The sequence below is a fragment of the Panicum hallii genome, chromosome 5 (genome assembly GCF_002211085.1).
Source record: "Panicum hallii strain FIL2 chromosome 5, PHallii_v3.1, whole genome shotgun sequence".
NCBI lineage: Eukaryota > Viridiplantae > Streptophyta > Magnoliopsida > Poales > Poaceae > Panicum > Panicum hallii.
This window is the reverse complement of record NC_038046.1, coordinates 43235606-43246879: the sequence shown is the minus strand read 5'-3', so window position 1 is coordinate 43246879 and position 11274 is coordinate 43235606. Positions and strand designations below refer to the sequence as shown.

Sequence of the window (11274 nt, the reverse complement as noted above, 5' to 3'; positions counted from 1 at the left end):
CAGATGCTAACCAACAGCGAAATTTGGGCACAGGGTGTGTTCGTTTTCTCCCCTCTAAAGTTTAGACCCGTCGTATTAAAGAGAATCTTGCTATTTAGAAATATTAAATAAAATCTATTTATAAAACTTTTTGTACAGATGAGTGCTAATTCGCGAGACAAATTTAATGAGCCTAATTAATCCATAATTTACCACAGTGATACTACAGTAATCATCCGCTAATCATGGACTAATATACCTCATTAGATTCGTCACGCAAATTAGTTCTGAGGTTCTGCAATTAGTTTTGTAATTAGATTTTATTTAATACTTCTAAATGATAAGATTCTCTTTGATATGACACTTCTAAACTTTTCTAAACTTTAAACCAGGGAAACCAACACAACCGTAATCACGTAGAATTGGATAACACTGAACGATTTGACAAAGCTGTTTGGTTCTCCGCCGAACGCACGCCACGCCTTGGGTTTGGCGTCACCAAAAAACTGAGCTGCTGCTTGGTTGGTTGTTTAATTGCGGCGTGCCACAACTTTTACACAGCATGCTAGTTCATTTCCCACCACACTTGTGGCGCCGGATTTTTATGCCGCATCTTCGGCGGCGCCATAGATGCGCTGTTGCAATTTAAGGTGGGGAACCAAACAGCCCCACTTCGATTGTTCTACCTCCTGATAAACGAGTTTGATTACAATAAAAAAAAGCAAACACCAGTAATAAATCTAGAAGCCGCTTTGCGGTCTCTTGCTGGAGACGGTTCCCAAAAAGCCAGGCGGAAAATCCCTGAATAGGGTCAGTCAATCTGTAGGCCTGACCACTGCAACAGAAGAACAGTGCAATAATTAAAAAGTCTGTCAACTTGTCAAGCTATCTAGATTCAAATAGATACAGTATTCCAAGATGGGAAAAAGTCTATTCTACTACCCACACCAATTTACTTTTTCTGCTAATCCCATGAACAAAATTTAGGTTCGATTTGTTCCTTAAAATATTTCAGTTGGTCCAATTTACCTCCTAATGAGATTTCTCTTTTTTATTTCTCCATGTACAAGTTGAGTTTTAAGTTCAATTTTTATGATGTGGCTTGTAACATGATACCGTATGTTAAATAAATACTTTAGAAAATTTTCAGATTGCATTTTTTATCTCTAGGATCAATTTCTTATTAAATGCTCCTAACCTATGATAATAACCATGAAAAAAATTAATGCATTTTTTTAATATAAGGCATTATGTTCTCTGTCCGCTCACAAAGTTCTAACTTAAAACTCATCATGTACATGGAGGGAAAAAAAGACTAATCTCGAAAGGGGTAGATTGGACCAACCCAAATAGTATGAGGGAGTGAATCGAGCGTAATTTTTTTTCAAGGGGTCTTAGATGGACAAAGTGAATTGATGAGAGTAGTAAAATGGACTTTTTCCTTGCAGAATTAAACACTGATGAAGGGTATCAGATACGAGATGTGCAGCAAGAGGATTACCAGAATAAACATGAGTTCACTTGTGTTTTGCTGATGCATCCTCCAGGAACTTCCAAGATGGCTTCACCACTTTTGATGGAGATCCCACAGATAGCAATAGATTTTCAAGTCTTCTGATTTTGTTTGCCACTTTCTCCACTTCTATTATGGCGTCATCAATGGCATCATCCACAGGATCAGGAGACCCCTCGACAGAAATATCTCCAGATGAAGTTTTCCATCGCTTGAGGCTGATGGGACTTGATTGATCATCCGAAAGGGCTTCCAGAGATTCACATCGCTTGGCAATAAGACTGTTTGTTTCACTTGTTATGCAGCAATGTCCATTTTGGTCGGGTGGAAGTTCCTCTTTTGAACTGGTAACCTCCTGATGCATATTGGAAGCTCTATTCAAACATTCCGGTGATTCCTCTTTACCACCTCTTTGGTTGTTGATGAAAATTTCATCACTGACTTCTTCTGAAAGTTTTGCGCCAGAGCCCATGGCTTCTGCAGGCACATCAGATGGCCCATTCATGCATTTTTGTACCTCTTCGCCATCACAAGATTGCTCAATGTCCTGATCTGAGCTGCTACTTTCTGAATCTGCATTGAAATTATGAATAAATATTATGGTGATTGCATGACTGGTCAAAGATATCAGAAGAAAAATCAGGTGTAAGAGCAGCTGTTTTTCTATCAAAGTATAGTTATCTATCCAGACAAGAGCAGAAGCTAGCACCTATCACAACCATTGCTATTCAGCCAATGAGAAGTTTTAGCATGGTTAGTTGAAATATGAGAGTCCTACACTAAAAGGATCATAGCATTAAATGTTCCATGGATGGGTTTTGAAGTATCTATGTCGAACGGCCACATGGAATGTTACAATACAGTTTGCTAAATGAAGGGCTTACTTTAACTAGCATGAATCTTCTTATAATGGTAGTGCCATCTCTTATCTGCCATAAAGGAAAAACCATGCCTATCTATTTATTCAGCAATTGTTTACTTTTGAAAGCATCGTTACAGAAATAAGATGCATAGGTGGCAGCAGCAGTTCTGGAAAGGGAGTTATGAACAATGCCACTATAGTTACAAAATTTGCACACCAGGTGATTTATCTAACAGAAAGTACAGCCTCTTATTAAGATCAGCAGTTGAAATTGGTACACTTCCAATCCCTATTACTTTCCTGTTCATGTAACAGCTATTAACTCAAAATAATTAATAATAAAAACTATACAAAAAAGGGATCTGTTTGCCATTCTCTTCTTTTTGCATTGGGTAGGTCAATACAGTTCTTGCAAATTTTTTTACACCTCATTATTTTTTTACTCGAATACGCAAGAGAGCTGCGTATCATTGCATTAAGAAAGAAGTAGAAAGGCTAAAATAGCCATACAAACACACACAAATCCCACACACACCCTGCCTCAGATTACATTCGCGCCTGTAATAAACAATAGTCGACCACAACTACCCCCCACACGGCTAACCACCAGGTCGAGCAGCGACCATGCCAGACAAACCTTTGGCGCCTGCCAGCATCCAGAGATCGGCCTCATTCTGTGGAAGGGCCTGATCGATCCTTGGCGAGGCGCCATTAAACACTAAATCATTCCTCAATTTCCAAAGGATCCAAGCTCACCTCATTATTTTTTTCACCATGCACAAATTATAATCCATCCTGAATTTTTGCAAAATGATGCAATTCTCTATTTCCTATGCGCATGGGTTTTTTTTTCAGATCCTTAACAGAAATTTTACAGAACTTATGATGGTCTTTCCCCTTTGGTGTCCTGAAGACAAACCATAAATCCGTGGTGCCCTACACCAAAATCGAACATAACAGTATCCCAGAAACAAAGCCACATTCTTGTAGTCTCCTATAGACAAAAATTTCCCATACATCAATGACACTGCAGCAATATGTTGGGTGAAGATATAAAAAATGAATAGACTAGTAGGCTCCCTTATTGAAATGTACCCAAAGCCATACTAGAGTACAAGAAATCAGAACATTATTAGTACCTGTGCTCTGTATAATCAACTGGGCGGTATACCAGGACTTTCCATTTTCCTGACACATAACAATTAGCAAAAGAAAAAGAATAAATAAATGGTAATTAATACAATTAGTTTATCAATTATGAAACCATTAAGGAATGTATTTATTTTTCTTGGGGAACTTGCTAATTGGGGTAACTGTGCCCACAACACAAATCATTTTGGAGCTTTGTTAGGTCAATGACCCTAGGTAGGACCACTTTTGGAGCGACAACAGTATTATAAATGGTAATCAATAATTAACTGAAAGCAATCTATCCAAGCAAGAAAAAGAATATTTATTTGCTCAAACTAATTAACTTGCAAGTCATTTCCAGAGAAACAAAATCATAATTATACGACAGTAAGGATCATGATCAAAGGTAGGTAGGATCGTTTTGGATTCACATATCACATGAATAGAATAGGATAGTAGCTACAAGATTGTGCACTCATAGAGACTTATAGAATTTTGCGACATTAATGACATGATTGTAGCAGCTTTAATAGATCCTATTGCATAGATCCACATGATCTGGGAGGACCATAGAATTGCAAGACCCTTGCAATAAGGGATCAAAATCCTGACAAACTTTTTAATTATCGAGGAACTCACTAAGGTAGTCCATGCACTCTCAAATACATGATGTTCAAGAATGTGTGAAATCAAACTTCAAATGTAAAAACCCAATCTTCTCTATATTAATTCTGTTTATATGACAAAATTACAAAAAACATGTACCAAGAGGCAAGAGCACTTCATTGTGTAATAATTACCTGTGAAAGAGGCACACTCCAACCTTTTTCAAGGGACCAATCAAGGGCTGGCCTCAGATCCTTACAATCAGCATCATAGTATCCACCTTCACCAAGTGGCTCTTCATGCAAAGCTATCTGAAGACAAAAGCCAAGTAGAAATAGCTCAATATATCTTTTGTTGAAATACATTAACTGTGAATTAAAATTAATCACCAAATGCTAATGCATATTCCTTATAACAAGTAGTGATGCATTTAGAAGAGAGAGAAGTCCTTTATTCCAACAAGAGACAGACAATATTTACTGTTAAGGGAAACGCTAGACTAATACCCTCCACTGTTACCCCTAACATTCACATCAACAGATCAAACTGCCTAGCTACACAAGCATTGCCTTATTCAGTAACCAACAAGTGGCACCTAGTCCCAAATGTTAGGTGGTACCTAGTCCCAAATGTTAGTGAAACACTGAGTTGCATTTTTCTGAGGAATTGATTTCAAGTTTTATTAGTGAGAGTTTTCTTTCAAGAGATGTTTAAAACATGGATGAATCATAGCATTAGCTGACTAAAAAGTTTGTTCTTTAAAGACTACACCCATCAAGATCACTGAAATTATTTGCAAGTACAGTAAGCATTACAACTTTAATAATCACTGTTTGCAAATTACCCATATTCCTACCATTCTCAAATGGCTCCGTAAACATACCCAAAAAAAACAAGGATGCTGCATGCATGTGTAGCCAACATATGTAACAAACAAGAATAATATGATGGTGCAGAATATTAGCAAAGAAAAGTGAAATTTGATAGGGTGGCATGATTATGCTAATTGCTATCTTTCAGAAAGAATGGGCATAATTCAACTATGTGAATGTGTATTTACCTTAACTTTGTTATCACCAAGTAACTCAATAATTTTCCCGGTCCAGTAACAATCAGTATACCACCACTCAATCAGGTCACCTACTTTCCATGGACTGCTGACAACCACTACAACATTAGCCTCTGGGAGCTGGTCAGGTTTTTCATGCTCCCGATACCACTGTGGAAAGGTAGGTCTGACCATGATCATCCTACTCTCACTTGATTTCCGCTTACGGCTACCTGGGGGAACTTTGTATAGTCGAGTCCATGTCTTCTCTGTCAAAGGAAAAAGGAACCAGTAAGCTGTGAAAACTGCAATGCTGTTGAAGTAAGCATGTGTGTGTGGGTGGTGTTGTATGGGTTTCTAACCCCCCCCCCCCCCCCCCCGCCCCCCTTTTTTTCTTCTTAATATAATGATACTCAGCTCTCCTGCCTGTTCGAGAAAAACAAAAGCTGTGAAAACTACTGTACACGTCTACAACTTGCTTTCTGACAATAGTAACAAAACTATACACTAAATGTACTTGACCTTTGGCTTTTATTTTTTTATTAGCTTCCAATACATCATGCCCCCCCCCCCAACACACACACACAAATTATTTACCAGACTTCACGATTTATAGGACATTCACACTGAAATAACTAATGAAAAGTACCTTGTGTTCCTATGCACACATCCCCAATTTGCAAAGTTTTGTTGCAACCACAAGTTACCATACTCCAATTTTCTAAAATTTTCATGGTTAAACCACCCTTTACCATGGAGTAACAAATAGGATAAACTTTGTAAAAAGCACAATTCACATCTAGTGCTTGTTTTGTTGTTTCCTAACCTGCAGATGTATTGGACCTACGCACTGCATGTGCGTATGATTGGACCTCAAATTTTTGTATGCATTAACATCACATGCACTACATGTAAGAAACTAAGAATTTAGGGTTTCTCCAAAAGAAGTAAATCATGTGTTTTTGAGAAGCGGGAGTTGTGTAGTTGTACATAGAAAATCAATGACAATCTCATTCAAGATGGTACCAAAATGTTTTCTCTCTCTTTTTTCATTTTTTTTAGGTGACATGAAAATGCACGCATGCACCACACCACTACCTCACATGCATCACACACAAACGCGCACGTGCATGAGTGCAGCCCCTAGCAAATGCCTGGAAATAGAGGCTGGGCACCTAAGTCAAATCCTAGCTGGCATAGTCACAACCCCAGGAATTCACCACACCGTGAGGTGGTTCTCAATAGCAACGAACTCCTAGAATGGCTGCTGAGACCAAGTAATGGTGCTTGTTATTTGCAATGCATATTCCACTAGTGTACAAATTACAAGATAAACCACAACTCAGCTAAAACAAAAAAAAGGGAAAAACTGTGTATTCAAGATCATGGTAAATCTTATATAAAGCGTGTCCAAGAACACAAACAAAATAGAAATCCCTAGTGTAACGGGTGATTAGTTCCTAAGTTTTCAAGGGTGTGTGTGGTGTGTGTGCTCGGGTCTATGTATGACTCTTTTCTTCTTCTATTAATACAATGATACGCAGCTCTCCTGCATGTTCGAGAAAAAAAATAGAAATCCCTGCTCAAGGTAGCATACCAAATGAACATTTTGTAACTCTTAAAAATCTTACCATCATATGCTACTAGATCCTCAGAACAAATTAAACAGCAGGGCAAGGTAGAAATAATTACTTACTTTCATCTGGAAAGTCAAGATACTCCAAAAGACACTCCAGATGACCTTGCCTTATACACATAAGGCTTATCTGAAAAGAATAGTTCAATACACATAAGGAGAAGTCCATTTTACTACCCCAGCTATCCCGTTCTCTCACTTAAATCCCCCAACCACCACCATCTTCCTGTCACATTTTATAGAAGAGTAAAATAAATTGGCAGCCTCTAAACATGTTTCGTTGAATCATTTAGACACATCATTCTGAAACATATGAGGCCCTTTAACAAGAGTGGTCCACGATAGATCCAAATAAGATAAGTTAGGATGTATCCACATCAGCGGCATGCTTTGTGCTAGCATGGAACCCAGCATAAGCACCCTGATATTGCAAAAGTATGTACTCGCAGGCATGCCCATCATAGTGCTATAACAAGACAACAATAAGCAGAATGAAAGTGTCAAGTGTGGAACCCGGCATTTTTTTTCTTCGCGTTGCAAGTGCCTAACATGTCACGATACCAACCTGGCATCAGACAACAGGAGAAGCCAGAGATATGGTGAAGAAAAAGGGTGTTGAAAAAGCCTAGAATATCAAATATAAGGATGTGGCACAAGCTAAGAGAAGGAAAGTATGGGAGCCGGTCCCACGGAAGCACTCTTTCAAGAAATTATTAAAAAGTATTGTATCAAAATTTTCCACAGAAACCATCTTGAACCAAGAGCTGCATAAGGTTACATAGTTCATGAATCAAGGTATAGTATTGGACGACTGCTCTGGAAAGCATAACAAAGAGTGAAGGTCGAAATTCATGGTTATAAACAAGAAGCTTCCAAATGCATGGTATTTCAAGGCATTTAAATATATGAGCACACATGATTTCCATAGATTACAGGGTGTACCTTACTGCGGAACCATGCACCCCTGAAACCAAGAGAGAAGGACCTTGACTCTGCTGTGTCTCCAACTTTAAAAGGCAGCATAATATCCATATTAAGCCACTCAACCTATAGACATACAAAGTTTTACGAACAGCATAAAATTAGTACAATCACACTGTACAGCTAAGTCAGCCCAGCAAAAGCAACTATAAAACAATGTGCACCTTCAGCAGTGCGTTTTTTCCTCAATTCAGTGGATGGGACGAATTTGTCATCAGACGCTAAAAAAATCTTAAATCTAAGCAGCCTAGTGTGGTTAACATAAGGAGCTCAGATGTCAAATCCACTATAACCACGTAACGACTCTAGTAGCTGCAAGCACATGCAGCATATCAATATGCAGTTCCTGTCACAGACATTAACTATCGGCTGCATGATTTGAAGGTAGAACAAGCAATATCTTCAGCAAATATTCATATGTTAATAGCACAAGAGTGGTGGAGCTAGGGGGCAAATCAAGGGGGGGTCGATTCCAGGTAAACGAATAGTAATCAACAATTATATGCATCCATAAAGCCATAGCCATGCACGTGTGTGCTCGGCCTACCAGAAGGTCCTTTTTTTTTTGGAGGGGGGGGGCGGAGCCCACTATGGCCCTAACGTAGCTCCGCCAGTAACACGCCCAAAACAGAGCTATACATGATTTCAAGAGAAGTTGTCACTATGCCAGCTGCATGAGTGAAGAAAGCGTGGATGGCAAGTCCATGACATATAAACTGGGACAGGAAAATGGCAAAGCGCCTGGTAGGGAGGCCGTCGCGAGACAGTGAATTATCTTAATCTAATGTGATTGAGCGGTATTGTTAGTAACATTTACAGGAATTTGTAGTCTCTGGGCCTATTTTTCATGAGCTCAGCCTATTTTCTCAGGTGCAATGACATGAAATACTTCCTCCAGATAGATGGATCTCAAGCCCTGCCAAACAGAATAAACACCTAACACTTAAACATATAAGTAGTTGGATGTTGATCCAACTCCTCAAGGACTAAACCCCTGTTTGTTCTAAAAACCAGTTTGTAAAACTTGGATTGCAAAAAGCTGAGGGTCCAAAAGCCAATGGGCAATGGCTGTTTGGCAACCTAGATTTTACGTGGGTTGGATTGCTATTTGTAGATGTCAAACACTAGTAATGCCCTCAACTGTTTTGGGAGGCATGTTTGTCATTTTGTGGCACGTTTGCAACTCATTTATAAAATACGAAAAATCCATATTTAATAAATTGCAGAAAAATACATTATCCATACAAACTTCACTTTTACCCATACAAATTTATATTGGCTGTGTCCTGCATGGAGGCAGATTTTCAGCAAACAACATGGTCGAGGCGAATCACAAGGTCGTGCCACATGTTGTTTGAGGTAGGGTTGGGTGGCAAGGTGGGTGAAGTGCAGTGGCAGTTTGGTAAATTTGTGTTTCACAATCCATGAAAGCATTTAAGCGGATTGTCAGATTGTTACAATCCAGCAAACTAGATTGTGAAATCTGGTATCAAAAGCTGGGTTGTTTCTTTCAGCTGGGGATTATATAAACTACTCCGTCCGTTCCAAATCGTAGGTTGTTTTAGCTTTGTTCTAAGTCAAATTGACCGAACTTCGACCAAGCTTATAGATAAATAAATTAACATCTACAATATCGAATAAATGCACTATCAAAATATATTCCATGGCCTATCTATTGACATTAGTTTGATTTAGTAGATATTTGTGCATTTTCTATAAACTTGGTCAAAGTTTGACTTACGACAAAGCTAAAACAACCAACTTACAAGTTCGAATGGAGGGGAGTAACAGAGGCTGGAGTGAGTAGAATCCACAGTTTTCAGCTGAAACAAACCAGGCCTAAGACTTGACAATAAGTTAGTTTGAAGCACTTAAAATATAGCAAAATTGGGGAAAAGGAAAGTAAGGGAAACTCTCTAAGTCGCAGGACAAAAGATCTGAGACTTGATGACCATAGAGGGAAAGGAAATGCCCAAACTCTCACTTATAAAACAAGGAGCACCAGCACCAATCCGGCGGAGGAGTTGGACTTCACAGGTAACTACAATCTGGTCAGATAACTAGATCTGGGCCGGTGCATCCGCCGCGGCCTCTGTTCCCGACACCTCCCAAGCACGCAGTGGCGGAGCCAGGATTTCAAAGTTGGGCATTCCCACTCCCAACAAAAGAAGGTCCTAACCAAAAGTAAGAAAAAGGTTCACAAACACTACTGTCGAAGTGACAATTAAAGGTTAAAGTTGTTCATATCTCAGATATCCATGAAACAAAGGGAAATTACAAAACCTAAAGAAAGTTACAATCTAACATTAACTTTGTTCCTTCATGGCTTGGATGTGGTTGGTGATATCAGTATCCTTGACTTGCAAAACGAACTCACGCTCAATAACCGTGACCAAGCAGTATTGCATTCAAGTAGTGATCCCCATCTTATTTCTCAATTTATTATTCACATAATTATTGATGAAAAAACTTTCTCAACACTAGCAGTTGTACTTGAAATACTTTTGAGACCGTGCATGGGCACGTTTTTCATTAAGAGGAACAGTTGTACACTTGTACTTGAAATACTAGCAAAAATTTGAGAAACTGGTAAACAATATTATGTGTGAGGTGCATCTTTATTCTAACAAGCACCAGCAAGACTTCTCACTTTTCTAAACCTTTCATCTCTACGCATTAGCAATATTATGTGGAAAGAAGATGGTTCATCTCTACGCATTTCACGCTCAACAACAGAAGGAGTAACTAGATTTTCATTCGTGACAGTAACCGGATGTGGAACTGATGTGAAGCCTAATTCTACCTTCCTTGTCTTTGCTGCTCTATCCCACAAAGTCTTCAAATCAACCGATTTCTGCTTCGTTTTGCAAAGCTCTAATATCTAGAGGAAAGGTGTATACACACAAATCAACTAACAAACCAATCTTTCGATAAAATCAGAAATGCTGAAATCGGCAGTCGCTCCTCACCCAAAATCCCAATCGCCTGCAGCTTGCTGCCCTGCTCGGCAAATCGACGGTGCGGCGGTGCCGAATCCCCACCGCTGCCCACCGGTGGTGGCGGCTGGCGGCCCTGCCAACGCAAGGGCGGAGCCGCTCGGCCGCTTGGAGGCGCGCAGCCCCGGTGGCCCGGCTGCCCGAAACGCCGCCTCGCTGACTCGCCTGCTGCGGCGCACGGGCGCGGAGGCGCCCAGCGTCAGCCGCGCCGCGCCCTCGCGTCGATTCGGGGCAACAGGGTGATGGGGGAGCGCTGACGCGGACGCCTGCGTCTGAAACTTTGAGGGAGAGAGGAGTCGGCAGTTGAGACGGCAGCGCGCGCTGGGAATCCGGGGTCGAGAGGGGAGAGGGGAGAGGGGAGAGGGGCGCGGGACCGCGGGGCAGGAAACGGAGAGGAGTGCGCGCGCCGTGCAGGACCGCAGCCAGGGCCAGGGTTGTTGGCCTCCAGGGATTTTTTTTATTTTTATTTTATCTCTATACTACTAAATCTCAATCTCTGCTACTGCTCTGTGTCTCTTCTCT

At 40.2% G+C, this 11274-nt stretch overlaps 1 protein-coding gene across 6 annotated transcripts; it reads right to left on the bottom strand.

The window, feature by feature from the left end:
- Positions 1–467: 467 nt before the first annotated feature.
- Positions 468–11144, bottom strand: LOC112893172. Of its 6 annotated transcripts, XM_025960359.1 has the most exons (10): positions 10726–11144; positions 9741–9930; positions 9523–9595; positions 7718–7822; positions 6836–6905; positions 5152–5408; positions 4286–4402; positions 3494–3542; positions 1481–2065; positions 468–814 (listed from the first exon to the last, which is right to left on the bottom strand). In XM_025960359.1, the coding sequence occupies exons 4-9, from the start codon at positions 7805–7807 to the stop codon at positions 1497–1499; spliced, it is 1152 nt and encodes a 383-aa protein (XP_025816144.1). In that variant the 5' UTR covers positions 7808–7822; positions 9523–9595; positions 9741–9930; positions 10726–11144; the 3' UTR covers positions 468–814; positions 1481–1496. The 6 variants fall into 6 exon arrangements, with proteins under 6 accessions (XP_025816144.1, XP_025816145.1, XP_025816146.1 ...); XM_025960360.1 differs by lacking the exon at positions 9523–9595; XM_025960361.1 differs by lacking the exons at positions 9523–9595; positions 9741–9930 and having other exon boundaries at positions 7718–7840.
- Between the last annotated feature and the right edge of the window lie 130 nt (positions 11145–11274).

What these genes read in the sequence shown, in the direction of transcription:
- LOC112893172 (XM_025960359.1), bottom strand. Translation starts at nt 7,807, where the DNA reads ATGGATATTATGCTGCCTTTTAAAGTTGGAGACACAGCAGAGTCAAGG. An exon ending in GTGCATGGTTCCGCAGTAAG is followed by an intron (nt 6,906 to 7,717) that starts GTACACCCTGTA and finishes TATTCTTTTCAG; the next exon opens with ATAAGCCTTATGTGTATAAG. An exon ending in GTTGATTATACAGAGCACAG is followed by an intron (nt 2,066 to 3,493) that starts GTACTAATAATG and finishes ATTTCAATGCAG; the next exon opens with ATTCAGAAAGTAGCAGCTCA.